Below are 24,865 nucleotides of genomic sequence, written 5' to 3'. Positions count from 1 at the left end.
TCTAACCTAATTCCAAAACACCCATTGGGCAAACCAAAATGTTACAAAGTGGTGTTCAAGCTTTCAAGCTTTCCAGAATTCTTCTTTAGGCTATACAGTAAGCAAAATAAATTTGTGGTGGGGTGCAGGAGAGAAAAGTTGACTGATTGGGGAGCTAAAATGAATCAATGGTCTCCTCCCTGGTTCCCCCAGTGTTGTGAGCTTTCTGATATTTGAAGCAGGGGGTGGAGGAGAAGGCAGTGGGGCAGGCAGTGTGGGGCACATGAATGGAGAACGTCATTATCTCTCTGTGAGAGCAGCAGGCTGCCAAGCTGGCGTGACCCTGGAAGCTCACTGCGACGGTGGCTGTGTGAGCCAAGCAATCAATACATGAAAATCCAGCCCAGGCACAGAAGGTGACCTTGAGAGAAAGCGAGGGAGAGGAGAGTTGCATGGAATGTGAGAGGAGGGATGGTTTATGGGCACACAGAGAGCACCTGGGATGGAAAGAGTGAGCGAGGCAGAACCCGTGTCCTCTATGCATCTGCCTCTGTGCTTGCTGCATACGCAGCAGTAGGAGGGGGGTGGGGAGGAAGCTCACAGGCAGGAGAAAGGCAGCACAGGGCTGTTCAAGCAGAAAGAAGAGCAACGTTACTGGACAGAGCAAAGAAGACTCTGTGGATCTATCCAAGAGTCAGAGGTTGTTTTCTGTTTGGTATTCACAGAGGGGCTGTGTTTCTGCAGACATTTGTCAGGGAAAGCTGCTGTGATATATTGGGGTGCAGGTTTTCTTGGAATGGATACTTTCAGCATCACCAGCACCACCTTCTGGCACCTGGTCAGGGGTGCCATTTGAAATGCTGGGCAAGGTGTGTTCACTGTAGGTGGGCAGAGATTCATCTCAGGCCTTGATACATTCAATATTAAACAGCAAGAAAGGGTATATTAAGAACATTGGTTTCTCTTTATGCCCTGTGATAATCAAAGGTAAATCCTGGAATGATTAGACATGGCTGAAACACAGCAAAGATGCCTCTCACCTCCTTAAATCCACACTCCCACCTCCCGCAATACCCACAAAGCCATAATAAGTGATGCACTAGAATGGGTTTCTCCCCTGCGATTTCATACCTGTCCCTTCCCCGCCACCCAGAAAATATTTCTGAATCTCTGCTTTGGAAGCCAGCCATTAAACCATAGCTGTCAACTTTTCCCTTTTCTTGCGAGGGATCCTATTCGGAATAAGGGAATTTCCCTTTAAAAAAGGGAAACATTGACAGCTATGCATTAAACCAGGAGAAAGAGCCAGACCCATGTAGAAATCCTTTGTATGTATATAGATCTGGGCTTGGGCATCGTTTGCTTCGTCTACATTTAGTGTCCGTTGCTTTTGAGTGTGGGAATACATGCAGATATGTATGTGCGTGCACGTGTGCGTGCGCATGCATATACACAGAGAGACGTGGGTGTCCATGTGTGTTCTTCCTTGCAAGTACTTCTTTTCCCCATGCAAATACACAGTGTGCCCATCTATCCCTTGCTGATGCTGCTTTGCTCCCCTGAGTCTCCTTCTCTGTCCAGTTCAATTTGCAATTTCTCACATGAGTCAGCCTCTCTCTCTTCCCATGGGAGAGGCCATTTGGTAGACTAATTGCTCTTATGGCAAGTCAGCAAATGGCTACCGTTCCCTTGCATTTGCTCAAGGCCAATTCCTTTCCTTCTCATCACCTGCTGCTTTTTTGCTCCTGGATTCTTTCCCATACCCAAGCACATATCTGCACCAGCTCAGCAGGGCCACACCCTCACCAGAAACTAGGCCAAGCTCTAGAGTTTCACTTCTCCTAATGCTGCTCCATGAACACAGCCCTTTAGGCACCAGACTGTAACGTCAGGGACGGGGGAAGCTGTAACGCTCTGAATAGCGTAGGACTCCAACTTCCACTAGCCCCAGGCACCATGGCCAGTGAATGATGGGAGTTGTAGTCCAGCAGCCAAAGTTTCTCCATTCCTGCAACAACTGCAGGAATGGAGTGTGTGGTCGTCTGCAGAGAAAATTCAGCACATAAGTACTTCCTTGTATGTACAGGCTCTGCACAGGTGTCCAGTATATCTGCACCATGCCGCTCCCCCTCCAGAAAGGGCAAACTTTGAAGGCCAGTGGATTGTTATTAGGAATAGGGAACAAATTGTGGGGTGTATCATCTGGTTCAACATTTGTTCATCCTGCACTGTTCAATGCGTTTCCCTGTCACTTTCCCAACCCAAAAAATCCATTTTTAAGAAGTGATATATTACACTAGGATGACAGAGACCATCAATTCACTTTAATTGGTGAATCCCTCCCACAAGAGAGTGACAGTCTGGAGGCCTCCTCAGTCATAATACCAAGTTTCACCAACACCCAACAGAAACGGTTTTCCCAATAAGAGAGAAACTCCACTGTTTCAGAAATGCTTCTTCCTAGCAATTTTGCTTTAGGTTTCTTGGGGGCGGGGGCCATCCGTCCTCTTTATTTTTCCTTTAGCACAAGTTCCATTCAAAGTGTGTGTTTCCCAGCAACCAGCCAGTAGGATATAGACGATGCTGTTAACTGAAGGGCAGGAGCTCACGATTCCCATTGATTTAGATAATCAGTTTAAATATTAAAACAGCAGCAGAAGGGAGATAAAAACTCTTAACAGCAGAGATTAAGAAAGCAGTTTACAGAGGTGGGTATTTTGACAACATTCTGTTGCCCCACCTAGTGGCTCAAGGAAGAAAAGTGCATATTGATTCTCTTAAAGGCACTCAGTTCTGTCTTGCATTGTGCAAGCAATACTGTACTTTCCATTTCTTTGTAGGCCCAAATATTGCAGTTGGGGTGGGGGGATACCCCATAAAACTTTTTAACAATAATAATAGTGATGGGTGTTGCTGTCCAAAGAATGGTGCTGAAATAGGTGTTTAAAATTATTTCACTGGAGATTAAACAAGAAATCTTGGGGAATTTGTTGCTTTCTATTGCTTTCTTTCCTAGGAGAGAGTAGAAAGAAATTTAAAGTGTGGAGTTGAGGATTTAAGGCAAGATCTGATACCCCTCACCCTGTAAATCCATGCCAGTAACAGAATACATGCCTGTTCTTCTAAATACCCCCTTAATGTTTCCCCCCCTCTCTCCTCCTCCCCCTCCTCCTCCTCCCCCTCCTCCTCCCACACCTCCTCCTCCTCCAGCATCCTTAACCTCTCTCTCCCAGCCCAAACAACAGGACTGCTAAATGGAGATTTCACTAATGAGGTTTGGCTGCTTCACATAAAATGGATTTAGACAATCACTGCTGACCCACCTCCTATGTGCATTATGACACAACCATGTGCACTTCTTATCACTCTGCTGTGGACACTAAACAGTGTTTTGTGCATGAGAATTGCATAGAAACCCAACAGATCTTGTGGGCTTTGGGGGAACAGAAGTGTGTGATTTTGGTTGAGCAGAATCACTGCAGGAGAAGAAGAAAAAACAAAGTGAAATGTTCCCCCCTTCCCTTCCTTCTTTTGCTTCCTAGAGACTGCGCACTTAAGCAAAGGGATTATATTCTCCTCCACATCATTTCCATCTAATTGAATTTAGCAGAAGGTTGGTGCTGAATCAAATGCTTCTTGATGTTTCTTCAGGCTTCTGTCTATCTGAAACAGACTTTCCATGTATTTATTCAACTTTAAGAAGAAGATCTTAAGGAAAAAGTTACAAAAAACACACAAACATATGGGCAAATGTGATCTTTGAATTTATTCTTCTAATACAAAATTTTAAAGAAACAGACGACTTCTCCACAGATCTATCAGGCTGGATTTTAATGTAGCTTCTGGGGCAGGATGCTATATCGCAGATCCTCTGACCTAAACCATTCAAATTGTGTTGGAGCTTCCAGTTTTATTCTGTTTCATAGCAATGCAAACTTTGCAATGCAGGTTTGAAATGGAGGGATTGGACCACCTTTTTATTTTAAAGAGTAGACCCAGCCTACCTACTTATTATCTTGGGATCTCACCTCAACTGTCCCATCAGCACAAGGATTGCCTCCACCTGTGTGCGCCCTATCGCCCCAAATTGGTTCCTAGAAACCTCCCAAAAACTTACGAGGGGAAGGGGGGGAGTTCCATTGGCCAGGCAGAAATCCTTGCACTGATGGGACCATTTACTTAGTGCTAAAACCAACCCCATGCAGAACTTGTCTGAGGCCCGGGGCAGGAGTCCTGCTAGAATAAAATTATAAACTCAAACAAAAAAGCAGGCAGTCTCTTGTGGCCCCCACCCCCAGCTTAGCCCTCCAAGGTCCGGGGCAAGTGTACACAATGCCCCCCTCCCCCTTCCCTGCTTTGTATGGGCCTGGCTACAACCCCCCCCCCAGGATTTAACCTTAAGCTTTCATTAGGTTAACAGAAATCAATCAGAGGTATTTAGAAAATTAATTTTCACTTTAGTTTGTATTTTATTTTAATCAAACGATTGCACACGTATACCATTAATTAGAAGGCTCCAGAACATATTAAAACCTCCCATAGCAACGTTGATAACATAATTAAAAACAAGCTAAGAAGCTTTCAGTCTACAAGACACAATAAAAATGGGGTAAAAGGAGGCAGAAAAGAAGCAGACTCAGGCATCCATTCTTGAAGTCTTGCAATAATCCAGCTGGAATAGAAGCAGTTCAGAGAGAAGAGGAGCCAATAGACCTAATCACTTTGCCTGACCACAATGGGACCAGCTCTTAACTCTCCCTCCACTGTAGCCTGCCACAACCACATAGTGCACCTGAGCACATGCCAAGTGTTTTCTTCACAGCACTAAGCAATTACAACCTGCTCCATTATCACACATTTAGGGCCAAATTGCATGTTACGTGAACAACATATACGTGCCTTTAAAAGCACCTGTTGTTTTTTAAAAGCTGGCTTAGAGACAGCTTTAACCTTTTAGGCAATTGTGGTCCTGATCCAGTTTGAGTGTGTGTTCGTGCATGCAACAGGGGTTCAAAAGCTACTAATATTTTTCCTCCTGCATTAAAATCTATGGCAGCAACTACTGGAGAAATAAGGTGGTGTTTGTACAAATTGAATTTTGAAGCATGAATTTTGCCAGGATTACAGTGTTTGAAGAGGGAGCCACCTAATGGATTCCATGTGCAATAAGTATTTCTTTAGTTTTGGAATATAATAGTGACACGGAGGCACCAATGTTTTGGGGGCCCAGGGCACTTTTGGAAACTTGAGAAACTTTTGTGAGCACCCCACACACTCACACACATCACACAACCACACACACTTTGCAACTGACCAATCAATGACATACCATGTAGCCCCACCCACCACTGCAACAATGCAACCTTCTGATAAGACAAAATTCCACACAATCACATTCCTTGCAATCATCCTCCACAGCAATCACTCACACAGCCCTCAACCACACAACGCAACACAACCGTACAATACATGCTTTACTACCACACACCTCATGTAACTACAGAACTCCTCCTGCTCCCACAGCCACACACACCCTTTTCAGCCATACAACGAGAACTAACAATTACATTCAAAAAAATCATTCCTGCAAAAAAGCTACTTTCATGTTTAAGAGACCCTAATATTTCAATACATTTGCTTTTCAAAAACCAGGAAAATTAAAGGATTAAAAATATATATGCTGGTTTATTTCCTGAGTTGACTCAAACTCAACAAAACCAGGAAATTAGAAGTCAAGGTTGACACCTTAACAACTGGGCCCCTCCATCAACCACGATGTTGTGCAATGTTACAAACTGTGCTTTCTTACAACTTACCCTTCATGCACCCCCTGCCTTTCCTTGGTCCTTCAGGCCCAAATCCAGAAGCGAAGGATGGAGTGCCTGGGACCAGCAAAGACACCCCACATTGTCCTGATTCTGTAATATCTGAGCCTTAGACAAATTCTCCTGTGTGTTGGTCCAAGCCTACATGTGGGCTTGGAAGCACACCAGCTGCATCCTCCACAAGAGGCCCTGATTTGAACAGAAGGCTGTGTTATTGTGCAGCACAATTAATATGCAGCAGATACTCTGCCAGAATAAAGAGGGTCGAAAGGTCAGGACCCAGAGGGGGCATCTGCAAAAGTGTGAAAAGTCCCCAAACTACAATAGCAGCAGGTGGTGGTGTCAGGCTGGGGGAGTTTGGTGGTGGTGGGGAATCAAGAATGGAAGGTCAGCTACAGAGCAACTCAGGGATCCAGAACTGGACTAGTTGTGAATCTTGAAGAAGATGCTTTAGAATAGGATATCAAGTCAAAAAGCTGCACAGAGCCGTTGCTTCATGGAAGGAAATTGCAAGGTGGAGTCTCAGAAAAGGAACCTCAATTGATCTGTCAATCTTTTCTAGCAAGTATCTTGACAGTTGCACATTAGGATTAAAGGAGAAGGAGAAGATGTACTGAGTGAATGCTTAATTTTTTAAAAATAGCACTAGAGTCATTGATTCTTCTTCCCAGCACTGGCAGATCAAGGATTAATGGTGCTTATGCATCCCAGCACTAGATATACTCAAGCAAATGAGAAGGACTACGGTAAGTTGAAAAAGGGAGAAAGAGGAGGCAGTCCAAGGGAGCAGTCCAGCAGCATCACTATCTTCCTGGCAGTGAAATTAATACCAGGGTCACTTTCTCTTGAAATCTGTTCCCCTTAGGCTTATGGTGCCAGCTGGAGGTGAATGGTTGCTGCTCCATTCAGTAGAAGCGGCCTGTGGGCAGGCGAGGCAGGCAGAAATAAGCACTGGGGAAGAGGCTCAGGTTGATGGGGTTGCCGTCCAAGCGGATGTCCTCCAGAGCCCGGCGGATGTGGCTGTGGTCCCTGCTGTCGCAGAACGTGTCTACGTGCATGGTCTGGATGTTGTTGTTCTAGGGAAGGAAATTGAGAAACAAAGACGATCACCAGGTGGGGCTGGTGGAGGAGAGGGGGCCGGGAATCACCAACACTCATAGATCAAGAAGAGGCTCAAAGTTATTAGTGTTTTCCCTTGTTTTGAATTCTGAGACTCCATGAGAAAAGCAGACCAATCAGTAAGCCTTGGGGGCATGATAGCTAGCTGGAAAGGGCCTTCACCACTATAGACCAGGGTGGACTACAACCTGGACTTCAAAACACTTAGGCCTGATTGAATGCATTCAGTCTTGCAATTGTGATTGAACACTAAATGGGGTCTCTTGCCAACCTCCATGGCCAACGCCATGCCCCGCAAGAGACCCCATTTAGTGTTCAATCGCAATTGCAAGACAGGGAAAGAATATCAGTAGGTACAGATCACATGCAATTAGAGAAATAATGGCAAAGATAATGCGTGAGCCCATATTATAACTGCTCCTTTCTTTTTAACAGGAATCCAAAAGGAAATGAATGGCAAATGACTGAGTCTCTCAGAGGCTTGTGCTTTGGCTGTTGGTGTCCTCTCCCTCTCTCATTTAAAGAGTTCATCGTCACTCTCTCACCTGTAGATGCAAAGACCTCAGTCTCTCAGGCAGCAGCATGGGGATGTAGTCCAGTTTGTTGTCAGACAGATGAAGGAACTCCAGCTTCTTCAGATCCTGAAAGCAGAAGGAAGAAGGACCATCAGCCCTTGCCTCCTTGAGTGTTCAAGTGAGGCATCCCAGGATTTTCAATGGAAATGTGAGATTTCAAAAGAAGTTAGCTTGGCTAGGCCCTAGCAGATTGAAATCCAGGACAAAGCAGCTAAGGGTTCATGCAGGGGTAAAAATCTAACCCAACAGGAAGCTGGGCCTCCACAGATGATAGGAGGAACCCAAAATATTATATCAAATTGTGGTTCTTCATAAGGATGTCAGAGAATTCCATCCTAAGCAGCCATTGGAGCAGATATTGCTATAGTTTGCATATCTACCTGTTCAGGAGCTGTGTTCAACTGATGGTGAGTGGGTGTGTTCAAATCGTGCTTTCTCTGGCAAACCTCTAAGCACCCAGCCAACCTAATAGCATTTACCCACTGCCCCATCTCTGCCTCAATCAGCAAGTGCAGGTGTGAAATCAATAATAGTGACAATAATTATGACAGAACTTATGAAAAAAAATATAGCAGACAGACAGCAAGATGCTGGGAATGAACTGCAGCAGAAAAGAAAAGATGCTGATTTTTATGAATAAAATTATGAATAATTTTTTATGAATCCATACAGGTTGGAATAGAAATGGCTGCCTTCTTACCTTTAAGCACCCAGGCCAAGAGACAAGCTCAACAAACAGATGGCAAAAAGTCTTGGGTGCTCTGGAGCCTGCTAAACGTCTGTTACATAGGATGTAGTACAAACGAATATTGATTTTCTACAGCTTTATATTGTGTTTTTTTGTTTGTTTGCATAAAACATAGGCAAAAGGTTAAATGCAGAGACCTCAAGGTAATAATAAGGGAGCCCCCATCCCCGGACCTTCCTGAATTCCACTGCTGGGTTCATCACCAATGGTTAATGTCTAAAGCAGGAGCAGCCAAAGTGATGCCCTCCAAATATTGATAGACATCGCCCCCAATAATCTGCTATGCTGTCTGGGGCTGATGGGAGTTGGGACAACATCTGGAGGACCCCACGTTGCCTACTCCTGTTCTAAAGCAAATCAAGAAACTGTTAGGATATTTCCGTTCCACCTTAAAAGGGAGCAGGCTTTGTGAGTCAGAGTCTGCGTATTTCCTGTTTCACAGGATGTTTCTGTTGTATCTTTTGTTTTTGCTCTCTCTGTGTCTGGAGACACTGAAGCAGGCAGTCATGTTTTTCTTTGTTCTGATCAACGCTGAATAAAACCTGTAAATAATGCTCTCCTGCGTGCAACTTCTGCTGTGAATTATCTGCTGATAGAGAGCGTGCATCGGCTCTAGAATGTGGCAGGCTATTTCTGGAGCTCGTGTCGCTAATTGCTGATACTGTATCTACGGGAGATCGATGGACGTCCGGACATGGCTTGGGGGCCATGATGGACTTTGTCTCCCTGGCAGTATCCCAACAGAAACCAGAAGGAGAGGGCTCAAACCTGGTGATAATTCGCCCAAATCCCAGGTAGGGCTGTAGTGACTCAGTGACATGGCAAGCAGCTGCAACCAATGAGATTGATTAGCCTCTATAGCTCAGATCCATTAAGAGGTCCACAACACCAGGGGCAATCACTTTGTACCCTAGATCATGTGAATGCTTCACTCACGTTGTCTGTCCCCACTCCCCACCCCAAAACACTTGTGAAATGATGCAGAACATCCATGTGGAACAACCTTCTCTTACCAATACGGAATGAGAACAATCCAAAAAGGAGCAGCAAATAGTGGAAGGGGTCTTAATCTAGGCCTTGCAGCATTTGAGAGATATTTGAGTGATGCTCACCTTGAAGGCTTCTGGTTGAATGCCTGCACTCTGGATTGCATTAAAACGGGCGTCCAGCTGCACAATGGAACTGGGCAACTCAGGCAGGGAAGTCAATTGGTTTTCAGGGAGGACAAGCTCTTGCAAGGAAGGCAGCATCCTGAAAGCGTCTTCATCCACCCAGGAAATAAAATTGCTCGTGAGGTCAATTCGTTTCAATTTTGCTGTGAAAAAAATAGTTTTGGGAGCCAAATCACAGGCGATCACTTGGAAATCAGTTAATGCGTATCACTACCATAGTGTTTCCTATTTTAAATGAGATCACACATCCCTTCCAAGAGAGTGAGAGTAGACTGGGATGCACTTTCACATTGGTAGTTGATGATAGCCCCTGTGCAAGCCCATTTCTGCATCACTTGCCTGTTCAACCCACCTCCCTCCCCTCACACACACACTTGTTGCAGTGATCTCTGGTGAACTGACAAGGTTAGGGGGAAATTGTCAATTTCGCAGATGCCACCAGCGGTTTGGTGCTGTTAATTACAATATTACTATCAACACCAGCACTGGAGTACATATATGCTATTTAAAGAAAATAAAAACAGCTAAAGAAACATGCCACTGAAAGGCTGCTTCAATGCATGCACAAAATGTAAGATAAAAGCAAATGTGTAGGATACACTCCTCTCTCAACATTTGGGAGCTGCAACTAGAATCTGGGATCTCTTTGGCGCAGGAGTGTAACACAGATTCAGCACCAAATAGGATCACTTCCTCTTTTTGACATGTTTGGTTGTATTTGTCTTTCTCTGGGGCTTTGATGGGGGTGGACTGAAATATTGAGCCCTCTGGTATTGTAACAGGATTGTATCCAGTGCTATGCCAACAAGTTTCCACTGGTGCAATGAGGCCTTCTTTTCCTCTCCTCCCAACAAATCTGCTCTTAAGAGTACCCCTATTTCTCCTAAGCTGATTTGGGGGGGGGGCAGACAAGGGGCTGGAAAAGGCACAAGAAGAAGAGGAAGTTCTATTGTGCCAGAATTGAATATGACCTCTTCTTCTTTTTTTAAAGAATCAAAATGAAATTAGCTGTTCTGACACTGATTTCTCACAAAAAACTTGCTTTCAACGCACAGCCCAGGAACTGCACAGCTGACAGGCTTTGTGAAGTGAACATGTTCTCTTCCACCAGTTTCCCCTGGTATTAAACAGTGTGAGATGCTAGCAAAATGCCAGCCTTTTCTTTTGGTATTGGCTCAAAACCTTCAAAGGTGAAGACCACATTCCTCTTGAGGCTTTCCACTGGCTGGGAATAGTGCATTACAAGGTCTCAAATGTATGTGCCTGGCAGAAATTGGTCAGTCTTTTCCATCTCCAGATCCTGGCATATTTATTTGTTAAGAAAAAGAATCTTTTAGGCCACAGTTATTTGGGGTTAATGCTCTGCAGCCACAAACACGAGGAAGCCTTTGTGCCTTACATATGCTGGCACCTGGCTGCAGAACAAGCAAAAGTCCTGAGGTTTTCTTTTGCATATACACATAATTTGTGCACTAAAGATCATATACGACAGGAGTCAAATTAACATCAGGCTGTGCAAGAGAGAATAGTTTGGTGCTCATATGAATCCTATTCCAGATCTTTATTTGTTTTACGTATGGTCGGAACTCAAAATAGTTGCCCAGTTGTTAATGGACTTGGGGATCAAAGGGTGAGTTCACCCAAATCCCACCAGGATGGGATGGATGTAACCAGGTTATGTCCAGATGAACAGTGAAACTGGCTTTGTGTGATTGCTTCATCACACGCCCAGACTAGTAACTCAACTCACGGTTATCACTGCAGAATCCATTGTGATAGCACATAATAAAGGTGGATATCGTTCCAAATAGTGCAGCAATTATGTCATACTCACTGCAACCCAGATTTTGCCCAGATTCATCCCATTCACATTTTCCAGCACACTTTCAGCCTGTTCACACATCCATTTAGCATTTGATAGCCACAGGGAAAGCCTGTAGGAATCTAGCCTATGACTTGCAATCTGGCAAGGACCCAATCTTCTTTCAGTCTGCATTATGAAATAAGAGCCAGTGTGAAAACAGACTCTGGTATTCAAATATCCACTTCCGAGACAAACGTGTAGCAAACACATTTCCCATTTCACCCTCTGGAGAGTAGAGAGGAAGAGCAGAGAGTTGCACAGGTGACTTTGCTTGTAACAGACAAGGCTGCCTAGATGGGGTGAAGCAGCTTGCAAGTGTGAGAACTGTAACCAGAAGCCCTAAGGAGTATAGCATACCAAGTCCGGTGAAGTCACTGGCCTGAATCTTGCTGATGTGGTTGAAGCGGGCATAGAAATATGTGGTCTCCAAGGGCAGAGGTGGGATGTGTTCTAGATCAGAGTCATCACAGTACACAGAGGTGCTGATGCACACACAGACCAAACAGGTGGGAAGACCTAGAGACAGGGTAGAGAGTGTTAGTCAATATGGGCCTGATCAGTGAAAGAGTTTAGGAATGGCCCTCCACAGAGAGGGAGAAATCGTTGCTGAACCCAGTAATGATCTATGTGGTGGGACAAAGCCACAGAGCTGCTCTCCTGAGGCCAGCACTGCTACAGCTTAACCTGGATTACACTGGGATGGGCCAGGGTGGTGGTGTGATTGTGGCTGCACAAACACACCAGCAGAGGAAATTGGGTGCTCTAGCTGGGGTATCCACATCCTGGCCACCCTGCCTCACCCCAGCACTGCCCAGGTAAGCTGAGCAACACCATTGCCAAGAGGCTGGCTCTGTAGCTCTGCCTCGCCATTTGGGCTGCTAGTGGTTGAGCTACAGTTTCCACCATTCCTAAGCACTGGCCATAATGGCAAGGGCTCAGAGGGAGATGGAGTTCAATAACATCTGGAAGGCCACAACTTCCCTATCCCTGCTTTAATGAATAAGACAAACATTTAATTCTTAGAGGATTAGAGCTACTGGACACATCCATTCTTTAAGTGCTCACATTTTGGTATTACTTTTTTTTTTAATGCATTTTCCATTTTTCTATTTACACATCATATTTTCCCATCATGCATTGTTTCTGGTATTACTTTTTTAATTGAAATGGTGTTGCATTTTACTGTGTTCCTTTGTTTGCTAAACCGATCCTGAGAATTCTCCACCTGAAAAATCTTGTTAAACATTTGTCTCTTTTGAAAGCCATAACATAGTGAACTGTCAGCTGGACATTCATTTTATTATTTGTGTATATTGAATGAATGAATGAATGAATGAATCTTTATTTGCATCATCCACCAGCCATAGCAATAAAACAAACAAAATGTATATTTGTATTATGTATTACAACAAACAGCAGCAGCAGCAGCAGCAGCAGCAACAACAACTTATTACTTACACACACACACCATTTGACTAGGTTGCCCCAGCCACTCTGAGTGGCTTCCAACATCATTAAAACACAGCAAAACATCACACATTGAAAGCTTCCTGATACAGGGCTGCCTTCAGATGTCTTCAATAAAGTCAGATAGCTGTTCATTTCCTTAACATCTGATGGGAGGGCATTTCACAGGGTGGGCGCCACCACTGAGAAGGTCCTCTGTCTGGTTCGCTCTAACCTCACTTCTCACAGTAAGGGAACTGCCAGAAGGCTCTCGGAGCTGGACCTGTCTGGGCTGAACAATGGGAGTGGAGATGCTCCTTCAGGTATACTGGTATATATTTATACCCCACCTTTTCCCAAAGGAGCTCAGGCTGGCATACATGGTTATGCTATGCACCTCACCAGGTAACCTTGAGCCAGTCACTTGCTCAGTCACACTTACTCAACCTAGGCTGCCTCACAGGTTTGTTGTGGGGATAATACAGGGGGAGGAAGCTTGTATTCTGCATTGAGCTCCCTGAGGAAAGGGTAAGATTGAAATGTATGAGATAAATGATAGATCTGCTATTTCTCCAAGACTCAAATATTTTCTGAAAACTGTGGGCATGGGATAGAAGGAATTGCCATTCTCATTTTGCTATCAGGTGAGAGGACGACCAAACAGCAGGCCAAGTTTTTATGATGTCCTGATATGGAAAATGTGGGTGTCAGATTGGCTCTGTTCACAAGTGAGTGCTAAGTTCTTTTAAAAGGCAAAAAAGAGGAACAAATGAGTCAATTCCAATTAAAGAGACGAATCACAAACCACTAGTCCAAATAGCTGCTTAGCAATGAATCAGCCTGGGCCAAGTCCAATACAAAGGGTGCAACATTGCCTTATTAACCTTATGGTGTTACCCCAGGAATTTTGTTTGGCCTTTCATATTCAGAGAAACCCAACCGAAAGGAAATGGGAGTTATTTTTGCACTGAGAAATCATTGCTGCTGTTACGTCTGGAGCCAACAGCCCATTGCAGAGTCAAAGTGACAAGATTCCAGGCACCAATTAAAACTGCTTGAGTATTTAAAATAAAAAAGCCTCCTATTCAGAGGACTAAACAGACTCCAAATCTATTAGTGGAGGAGTTCAAAGCAGAAAGCCAACAATTTCGCTCAGCCTACTACTTAATTTGTCCCAGTTCAGAGTGGCAGAAAATGAATAAAGATATTTATCCCTCGCTACAGGATTTTAATTGTCACTAATCTAATTGCTACTCTGTCCGATTTTCGCTGCGTCGCTGCTCATTAAAGTCTTGGTGCTTTGCTGGTGTTTCTGTTTGTTTCTGAGCAGCTCCTTTATCAAGCTTCTCTCCTGTCTCAAACAAGGAGCCCAAGGCGGCTTGCTTTTTGAATGTACAAGCAGAGCAAATTTTGCTTTCTTTCCATCTGTTAGATGGGTGGGCATAGGGCAGAGAGGGGATGAGGTGAAAAGAATCAGGCGCCTCTTTTCAATGTTCAACAGGGTGTGTTTGTTTATCAAAAGAATTGGGAGCTGCTTTCCCCATCAATTAAAATACTCAAAACTGGCATGCAGTTTGAAAAAAACAACATAAGGACAACAAAGGAATACAAAAATAAACCAGGCAAGATATAAAAGCTGGCAGCAGAGATAAATACAACACTAGCAGCACCATTCCCTTAAAAAGGAAAAAAGAAAAAAGCAGGATTTACTTGAACAGAATTTTTTGTTTTATGGTGGAAGAAGGATGCTTATTACCATAATATATTATTCATTAAATTGGTATAGCACCCTTCATCTGAAGATCACAGGGAGGTTCACAACAGAAAAATACAAAATGAGAACACAAAATACATAATAAAAGACACAATAAAACAAAAACTAATCAATAGTCCCACAAGCACATTTAAAAGGCCGCAGAATATTAATCAGCCAAAGACTTGGTTATAATGAAAAGTTTTCGCCTAGCACCCACAGTTATGAAGGAGCCGGGTGAGCCTCCCTGGGGAGAGCATTTCACACATGGGGAGCCACCACAGAAAAGGTCCATTCTTGTGTCCATTTGTGGAGGAGGCACATGAAGAAGATTCCTATGGGAAGAGGTGGTCCTTGAAGTATTGCAGTCCTGAGCTATTTAAGGCTTAGGTCAAAACTAACACTTTGAATTGGGCCCGGAAACTAATTGGCAGCCAGTGCAGTTGGGCCAGAATTGATATAATATGCTCAAACTGTCTTGCCCCGGTGAGCAACCTGGCTGCTGAATTCTGCACCAGCTGAAGTTTCTGAACTGTCTTCAGAGGCAACCCTATGTATAATGTGTTGCAGTAGTCTAACCTAAAGGTTATCAGAGCATAGATAACAGATGTTAGGCTATCCCTGTCTAGATAGGGGCAAAGCTGAGCCACCAGCCCATCTGATAGAATGTATTCCATGCCACTAAGGCCGCCTCAGCTTCAAGTAACAGCAAAGGATTCAGACGGACCCCCAAGCTGAGTTCCCGCTCCTTCAGAGGGAATGTAACCCCATCAAGAAGAAGGAAACCATCCAGTCTGGGGAACCACCCAATAACAGTGCCTCAGCCTTATCTGGATTGAGCTTCAGTTTGTTGGCTCTCATCTAGTTAATCACTGAGGCAACACAATGGTCTATCCCATCTACTGCTACACCTGCAGATGTAAAGGAGAAGTAGAGCTGTACTCCAAAACTCCAGATAACCCAACTCAATGTTTTTGTGTATATGTTAAACAGCAAGTCTGAAGCAGATGCTGCCGAATATATGCAGATTTTTTTAGGGCTTTGCAGGCAAAGATGATCAGGTGTTTAGTGATTTATTTATTTCTGGATGTTCAACTTCAATAAGCTTTTAATATTTAGTGATCTGTTGCTTTTAGACTGTTTCTTATTTAACCATCACTTCTCCCCTTTGAGCTAAAGACAAGGAAGCTATCATCACAGCGAGGACCCAAAAGAATAAAGGAGCCATTCATTCCCAGATGTGACAAAACATCCCTTCCTTGGGCCTTCAGGTATTGTGTGATGCCTTAAGCCTAACATGGCACTCCAAACAGTCATGAATTGTAGCTATTGAGGAGCCCATCCTGTACGGATATGAAGAAACACACAGATGCTTCACATTCCTCAAGAGACCCCAGCATTACAACTGGGGCAATATTTCACCAGCTGCTTCATGCTGAAATTTCCTGCACAGCATATGCCACCCTTATCCTTAGTTTTTGTTTCATGCAGAAAGACTAATGGTTTTGAGTGCCGGTGTTTTACTCACCCTGATCTGTTATGGACCCAAACAGACCTGGTCCCTGAGGCCTGGCAGCCGTGGAAGTTGGTGGGCTCTTTTGTGGAATTTCAGTTGCCCCAGTTGTTGTGCTCAGAGGCCCCGCCAAGCTCTTGGTAGCAGGAGGCAGGGTGCCAACCTCAATCTGTAAGTAAAGCAAGGGTCTTGTGATCGCATTAGTTATGATGCTCAGAGTCTATTTTACAGAGGGGGAAACCGAGTCATATGTAGGGCAGAAGTTTCCAGATTGGTCTTCTAAGGGTGATTCATACATAATGATGTTTTTCTTCTGCACACAAACATTTCAGGTGTCCCTTGCTGGGGTAATGTTACATAGTCTAATGTTCCCAGCAGCTGAAAGGAAATGTCACCCTTCTTGTGGAAATTGCAGTTCACCATATTAGAGGCCAGTTGATTATCACAATACATTTCTTTATGTATGGATGCAGGGGTCTTGATCTGGATCAGGACCCTGGTAGCAGTGGGTAGGCAGAGAGGGAGGCTTTAACGTTTTGTCACCTGCTGCAGTTCTGACCAAGATTTGTGTCTGCTACTTGCATTGGGAAGAAAAGCTCTCATTTGCACGACTGGACATTTTCCTTCCAATGCAAATAGCCGTTGGGGGGGGGGATCCAGACTAAGGTTGCACTGGTGGACAAAGGGTTAAAACCTCCTACCTGCATATACAGGGGCCTCAGTCTGGATCAGGTACCTTTTTATATGAAAAAATGGAATCATTCAATTAATTGCAGAAACGGCATCTCATTTAGTTTGTTTCTGAGGGCTAAATCATAAGTTACATTAAAATGTTGCTTTAACTAGTAAATGTAGGTGGTTATGAGAGGGGGAGAGGGTGACAGAATCAGAACAGAACAGTGGCATGTGGAGAATTTGAGATCTTAACCCTCCTCCTGCAGCCTCCGAATCCCCCTCTTGGCTGCAATTGGAGGGAATCTCCCTTTGGTGTCGTTTTTGTCGGCGCCATGGCAGGGGAGGAGAAGGTCCCCCTCCCAGCATACTATGGTCCTGATCTGGATCTCCCCACTCCTACTGCAGTGGCATGCAGTTGCTCTTTAAGACTTCGGTCTCCTTAAGCATATTTATGGCTGCCTATGAACTGCTCCGACAATAACGTTGGTGAAGGATTTATAGAGAGCACAAGCTATTGCAGCTAACAATGTAAGTGTGGAAGACAGTGGAAGAGATGTGCACAGCTAATTGAAATTGCTGGCGACAGTTGAGCTGCTGGGGTAAGGTGGTAAAACCTGAGAAGCTGATGCCTCTGCACAGGGTGACTATGTCTACATATAAGTGTGGACACACTGTACACCCAGAATTGTGATTTGGCCCAAGGGTAATCCAAATTCTGCAAGCAGAATATACCAGTTTGCATGTTTACACTATATACACAACCATCTGGCAAGAGTTAGTGGGTTGTTAGAAAGGCAGAGTATGAATATTGGGGACAGCTAAATTATTGGGAGGCACTTAAAGCTGCGATTCTGAGCAGGACAAACAATCTGCTGAATAACAGACCTCACATTTCAGTGGCAATTCTATAGTACCTTTGATGCCAGGTCCCCATAATCGTAGTTCTCTTCATAGTTACTGAGATCGATGACCTCTCCATAGTTGTCCAGGCTGAGGTCATAGTTGCCTAAATCCAGGCTGTCATAAGTGGCAGATGTGTGCTTCTCCTTCTTCTTTCCATCTTCCTTCAGTGGAACAGCCAGAGCCAGAGCCAGGGCAGATATTATGCCCACCAAGGCTGCAGTCTGCATCCTGTGCCTGAGTGGGGAGCAAGAAGAGCAGGAGCACCATAAGAAAGCCAGCACGAGGCGAGTACCATTCCTTGTTCTGACACAGACCCTTTGGCATGTTGGCCTACCCGGGCCTTAATTTTGCATCCATAAAAGTATGGGTATGTTGTAAGTATGAGTATGTTGTAAGAGACTCCAGTAAGATGGTGATGGGCAGAACCTTTCAAAACCTGACATCAGAGCATGGTCTAGAACCCGCTTTCAGTACCAAGTAGAGGAAAGAAAGGAGCTAGCTTTTGAACGTAAACTGAGTGCTTTCCTTCCACCACTGAGAAAACACCACCAAGACCCTGGTTCTCTATGAATCTAGAATTCAGGTTTGCAGTGAAACCCTCACACTGGGTTCCCCTTACAGACTCCCTTTTCGAGGATGCAGGGCAAAGCTGACTGGGTGACCTTGGGCTAGTCGCTGCCTCTCAGCCTAAACTACCTCACAGGGCTGTTGTGGAGATAAAATGGAGAGTGAGGGAGCCACATACACCACACTGAGCTCTGTCCATTAAACTTTAATTAGTTTAATGTTAAGTAAACGTCCAGTGCGCTTCCAACGCCATAAATCTTCTCTCAGGAGAGAATTTCGTGCAGCGGTTGAAGAAGGCAGGAGAGTCAGTACCTTTCAATGAAGAATCCTGGAGCAAGCACTTTGGAACTCAGGGGGAAAAAAACTTTATTTACAAAAGAAAAAACCCTGGCGATAAAGCACACATGCTTTTATCTCCGGCATAAAGAAAACTTTACTCTAAACTTAACTCATATTAGCAAACACGGGGGGGGGGGGGAGAGAGAGAACACACGGGTGAACTGACTATTTATACAAACTAACTCACATTCCTGGATGCTTAATGACTTCCAGCTGCTCAGTGATTAGAGCGACCTGTTACCTCTTAACCCTTTAGTACCAACAAGCTCCATGGAGAAAAATATATGGTTTTGTGTGTAATAAAATAAGATAAATAAATAAAACCATGGGTTGTTGACCTGATCTAGTAGGCTCTTCTTATGTTCTGAGGCAGGGGTTGGCTGAGGGCAGACTGAGGTTGGTTTGCCCTTCTGGAACAGCCTCCACCATCTGTGGCAGAGCCAGATCCTAAGGAGCCTCGATATCGTTTTTCTGCTCACTAGCCTTTTCTTCCTAGCACCACGCTTCCAACTCTGCCTTCTCAGTAATCTGGCTGCTGCTTTTTCCTGCTCCAACTCCTCATCAAAGCTTCCACTTTAGCTCCTTATTACTATACCTTCCAGTGCTTTCAGAGACCGCCTGACCTTGCCCTGCGGCACTTTCAAAAGGAGCTCCACTACAAGCTTCATAAAGAGCTTGCAGGCGGCAGGGAGTGGGGGGGGGGACAAGCAGTGGAGGTTCACAGCGCCAGGGAACAAATGGCTGAAGCTTCCAGCCCTGAGGGGATTATTAATCTCCTACCCCTTTCAGTCATTTTCATGCCTGACTGCTTTGCCGTGCTGGAGAGGCCCAGAGCAACTTCACCTCTTACTCACAAGCCAGATTTGACTGCAGCAGAAAAGGACGTTCAGACACAGGGTGGCAAAGCTTCAGAAAGAGGGAGTTAAAGCTTCCGCTGCCACCAGTGGGAATGCTGAGGCATCATTAGCAACCTGGTGAGTTGCAGACAATAAAGAGGATGCTTCTTCCTTAGGTCTTAACCTGCATTTTTGCAGGTTGCCCTGCAGATTGCCAAGTGCATGAACCCTGTCAAAAGCTATTTTTGGTTCAGTTCACAGCCGAGGGAATGAAAGCATGACTAGGAGATGCAATAGCTTATTATTATTATTATTATTATTATTATTATTATTATTATTATTATTATTATCATTTTATTATTAATTTATTCTCAGCCACTCAGCCACTCTGGGCGGCTTCCAATAGAATATTAAAATACAATACTCCATCAAACATTAAAAGCTTCCCTAAACAGGGCTGCCTTCAGATGTCTTCTAAAAGTCTGGTAGTTGTTTTTCTCTTTGACATCTGGTGGGAGGGTGTTCCACTACCAAGAAGGTCCTCTGCCTGGTACTCTGTAGCTTGGCTTCTCGCAGCGAGGGAACTGCCAGAAGGCCCTCGGCGCTGAACCTCAGTGTCCGGGCAGAACAATGGGGGTAGAGACGCTTCTTCAGGTATACTGGGCCGAGGCTGTTTAGGGCTCTAAAGGTTAGCACCAACACTTTGAATTGTGCTCAGAAACGTACTGGGAGCCAATGTAGATCTTTCAAGACTGGTGTTATGTGGTCTCGGTGGCCGCTCCCAGTCACCAGTCTTGCTGCCGCATTCTGGATTAGTTGTAGTTTCCAGGTCACCTTCAAAGGTAGCCCCACATAGAGCGCATTGCAGTAGTCCAAGCGAGAGATAACTAGATCATGCACCACTCTGCCAAGACAGTCCGTGGGCAGGTAGGGTCTCAGCCTGTGTACCAGATGAAGCGGGTAAACAGCTGCCCTGGACACAGAATTGACCTGTGCCTCCATGGACAGCTGCGAGTCCAAAATGACTCCCAGGCTGTGCACCTGGTCCTTCAGGGGCACAGTTACCCCATTCAGGATCAGGGTACCAGGCCATCACCTTCCTTCCCAATTGGCAAAACAAAACAAAAAGGATCCAAAACCTTTAAGGGAACAGGACTAGAACCCATAGCCTTGGCCACCTACAAGGAAGAGGTCCAGTGGTTGAGGCATTCTGAGTATGGTACAAAGTTTCCCCTCTGAACAATGTGACGAAGAGACAGAGACTGAGTGACAGAATTTAAAACCGATTAACTTCACTTGGAATAAGAATCTGTTTTGTTCGGAAGATGCCAGTGCTTGGACAGCAGCCATTTTTGAATCGTAATGTGTTTGCCAACGCATTTATTCCATCTGTTTGTGTATTTATGATTAATAATAATAATGATTATATATATAGAACCATCAATGTACATGGTGTTTACACAAGCCTAGGTGCATGCACACATACACACAAATTCAAATATGTTCCCACAGCAATGCATCACATATGTCCAATACTTGCAAACAGACACAGAAGCTCGCCCACAGAAGCATACAAGAAGCCTACATTATTACATTTACTTAGGCTTGTTTCAGGCACAATTATAAATGCTGGTTTTAACCTTCAGATCCCTAAATGGTTTGGGACCCAGATATTTGAATCTAACCTTTAGGATCTGGAAGAGCTAACTTGTTTTCTAGGCACCTTTGACTTTGGAGATTTGGCTGATAGCAACAGGGGAAAGGTCATTCTTCGTGATGATGCTCCCAACCTTATGGACTGCCCCCCCCTTTCGATTTGTCAGATATGAATGACATTTATGCCATTCAAATGCCACAGCTTCTGATGGTTTTGTTTAAGGTATGGTTTTTTATATGCTGTGGTTATACATTTGTTATACAGTTTCTACTTTATTGGTTAATTTCTGCTGTCTTTCTTATATTGTATTGCCTTTGCGGTTGCGTGGATAGTGGTTCTTTAGACTTTTGCAATGCAGTGTTTACTTCAGTGAACCACCTTGTAGACCATCAGGCAGGAAAGTGGTATATAGATATTTAAATGTATTTAAATAATAAAATAGGCACACACATGACTATTCTACAGGAATGCATATGTGTAGGTAAAAAAAGGATAAAGCACCACTGGACGGTTAAGTCCAGTCAAAGGCGACTATGGGGTTGAGGTGCTCATCTCGTTTTCAGGCCGAGGGAGTTGGCGTTTGTCCACAAACAGCTTTCCAGGTCATGTGGCCAGCATGAGTAAACCGCTTCTGGTGCAACAGAACACCATGACGGAAACCAGAGCACGTGGAAATGCTGTTTACCTGCCTGCTGCAGTGGTACCTATTTATCTACTTGCACTGGCATGCTTTTGAACTGCTAGGTTGGCAGGAGCTGGGACAAAGCAACGGGAGCTCACCCCGTTGTGGGGATTCGAACCACCAAACTTCTAATCGGCAAGCCCAAGAGGCTCAGTGGTTTAGACCAGAGTGGCACCCGCGTCCTAGCATAGGTGTACTGTACTCACACATCTGTGTGCACACACAGCCTTTAGGATCTGGAAGAGCTTGCCAGAATATGAAAACATTATCAGAGGTGCTCTCTCTCTCTCTCTCTCTCTCTCTCTCTCTCTCTCTCTCTCTCACACACACACACACACAGTCTTTAATTGATAGGTGGATGTACATATCTGAGTAGAAATCTGTTTGTAACATCCATTTCTGCCCCCCCATGCATACATACGGACACATGTAAATTTAACCCTAAAAGAGAACATTCTAGTAAGGTGCCTTTAAGTGAGGACTGTGGTCATTACTCCCCACAGATCTTCCATTGATCATATCCAGCACTGGGACTATCATGGCCAGCTTTTGAGCCTCATACTGCAGGAAAAACTCATGCTTTGTGTAATAGTCCCAATCCCTGGATAGTTTTCATGCCTGTAACTTCTCTGAACCAAGCCTGAAAGATCTTGAGCTCTGCTTGTTAGCAACGAAGAGGGAAGGGGAAGAGGAGCAAATTATTGATATACATACCACTTTTGCTGCTTGCCTGCCTTGAGAGAAGAGGCTCGGTGTTCCTGTAGCACCAAATGTGATGGGACTGAAAAGCTTTTAATGAGAGTGGTGGCAGTGAGGAGGGAACACAACTGTGCAGATGTGAGGGGTGGGCAGGGGCAGGCAGAAAGGGCAGCCAATCAGGGTGATGATTATACAGCCCATCTGTCACCAGGCTACCCCTCCCATTTTACCCCCCATGGCTACCTTAACAAAGTCCACCAGAGAGCAAACATGCTCAGTTAAACCTTTTCTCCAAGAAGCTGGTCTTGTTGTTGGGATGAAATGCTGGAGGCCTGGGAGTGACATTTCAGACTCTGTTGCAATTGTGTGTAGGTTTGGAAAGTTAGCAGCTGGTCTGTAGTGTGGGGATGATTTCAACTCACACAGAACACCCTGGGGACAAACACTGCTTCTGGGAACCTTCCTAAATACAGTGGTACCTCGGTTTACAAACTTAATTCCTTCCAGAAGTCCGTTCTTAAAGCAAAGCATTCTTAAACCAAGATGTACTTTTCCTACTGAGGCTTCCCACTGCCTTTCCACTGTTTGGTTTCCATCCATTTTCCAGGACAGAGTTTGCTAACTGGAACACTTACTTCCGGTTTTGCGGAGTTCATTCACCGAATAGTTCGTTAACAGGGCTGTTCGTAGACCGAGGTACCACTGTATTTCAAATTATATTAGTGCCTGACTAAAGCATACTACTACTACTACTACTACTACTACTACTACCACCATCACCAGTAATAATACTATATCTCTTACTTGCAATAATGGCTTCTTAGGGTTATTTTTAGGGTCATAAAAAGGTAAAGGTAAAGGTACCCCTGCCCGAGCGGGCCAGTCTTGACAGACTCTGGGGTTTGTGCGCCCATCTCACATCTATTGGCCGGGGGCCAGCGCTGTCCGGAGACACTTCCGGGTCACGTGGCCAGCGTGACAACGCTGCTCTGGCGAGCCAGAGCCGCACACGGAACGCCGTTTACCTTCCCGCTGGTAAGCGGTACCTATTTATCTACTTGCCCCTGGGGGTGCTTTCGAACTGCTAGGTTGGCAGGCGCTGGGACCGAGCAGCGGGAGCGCACCCCGCCGCGGGGATTCGAACCGCCGACCTTTCGATCGGCAAGCCCTAGGCGCTGAGGCTTTATGCTAGTATTGTATGTCTGTGTGGTGGTGGGAGGGATTCAAGCACATAATTTTGGCTTGCTCAATTAAAGTGGATTAAATTGCTCTGCTGCCCAAGCAAGGCAGGTGATATATAGATTAGATAGATAAATAGATAGGTGATAGATGATAGATAGATAGATAGATGATAGATAGATAGATAGATAGATAGATAGATGATAGATATAGATGATAGATAGATAGATAGATAGATGATAGATAGATAGATGATAGATAGATATAGAGATAGAGATAGAGATAGAGATAGAGATAGAGATAGAGATAGAGATAGAGATAGAGATAGAGATGATAGAGATAGAGATAGAGATATAGGTGTAGGTGTAGGTGTAGGTGTAGGTGTAGGTGTAGGTGTAGGTATAGATGATAGATATATTCTTATTTGCACAGGGTTCCTGGGAGTAATTTGAAGCCAGTCAGATCCATCTTTGAGAGAAGGGTATATAACTTGTGTCATTTCACACATGAGCCTGGAACTGATATATCCTCAGAAACTAGGCATAAAAACCTCTCAGAAATAGTACTACAGTACTGTTTTGGCCTTCTATGGCAGCTGTGGTCATTTTTCTTATGTGGGGGGAGGGCAGAAACATGACATAATAAGAAATGAAATCAGTTTGACAGCATTATTAGGAATTTTCTTTTAGTTTTAAGTAAATTAAATTTGTTTGTTTTGTGACAAATATTCTGTGCTCTGTCTGGACCAAACAATTGGAAATAGCTGTCAAAGAAAGCAAAGAAGAATCTGAATGTAATTAATAGATTGATTGATTAGTTTCAATGCATATAGCCTGCCCATGGATGATTGTACAGGCTTTCCACAATGAGAGTGGTGGCAGTGAGGAGGGAACACATTGTTGTAGTAGCTTTAAAAAAACAACCCTGCATCTTTAATAGCATGCCAAGATGTAAAAATCAAGGAAATGAAGCTTCTCTGCTTATATGGAGACTGGGGGAGGGTGGGGGAGCTTCTGCTACCAGTTTATTGCTGAACCCATCCATTGGGGGCACTTCCACATTGTGGCCATTTTCAGGTGTGATTCAGTCAGATACCAGCTTCAGGTGTAAGTTGATTGGGAGTTTTTGTAAACAGGCCGACGTCCCCAAAACATGAGACTTTTTATTAGAAGGAAAATCTTGGGAAATATGCTGATAAGTGTGGCTAACCCTTGCTTTGATGCAACACCATCTAGCCTCCCCACAAACAAATCAGAATGGATACTCATACAGCTGTCAACTTTTCCCTTTTGTTGCGAGGAATCCTATTCGGAATAAGGGAATTTCCCTTTAAA

The 24,865-nt window shown here is 44.5% G+C and overlaps 1 protein-coding gene across 2 annotated transcripts; it reads right to left on the bottom strand.

Annotated features, from left to right (window-relative positions):
- Nucleotides 1-3,787: 3,787 nt before the first annotated feature.
- Nucleotides 3,788-23,188, bottom strand: OPTC (opticin). Of its 2 annotated transcripts, none has more exons than XM_082228549.1 (7): nt 22,368-23,188; nt 17,584-17,806; nt 16,010-16,163; nt 11,640-11,798; nt 9,359-9,561; nt 7,469-7,564; nt 3,788-6,880 (listed from the first exon to the last, which is right to left on the bottom strand). In XM_082228549.1, exons 2-7 carry the CDS (start codon nt 17,797-17,799, stop codon nt 6,710-6,712), a joined length of 999 nt encoding a protein of 332 aa, XP_082084675.1. In that variant the 5' UTR covers nt 17,800-17,806; nt 22,368-23,188; the 3' UTR covers nt 3,788-6,709. The 2 variants fall into 2 exon arrangements, with proteins under 2 accessions (XP_082084675.1, XP_082084676.1); XM_082228550.1 differs by lacking the exon at nt 22,368-23,188 and adding an exon at nt 18,817-19,310.
- Nucleotides 23,189-24,865: the final 1,677 nt, after the last annotated feature.

Source organism: Podarcis vaucheri, assembly GCF_965113315.1.
Source record: "Podarcis vaucheri genome assembly, chromosome: 6".
Taxonomy (NCBI): Eukaryota; Metazoa; Chordata; class Lepidosauria; order Squamata; family Lacertidae; genus Podarcis; species Podarcis vaucheri.
This window is presented reverse-complemented; position numbering and strand designations above follow the sequence as displayed.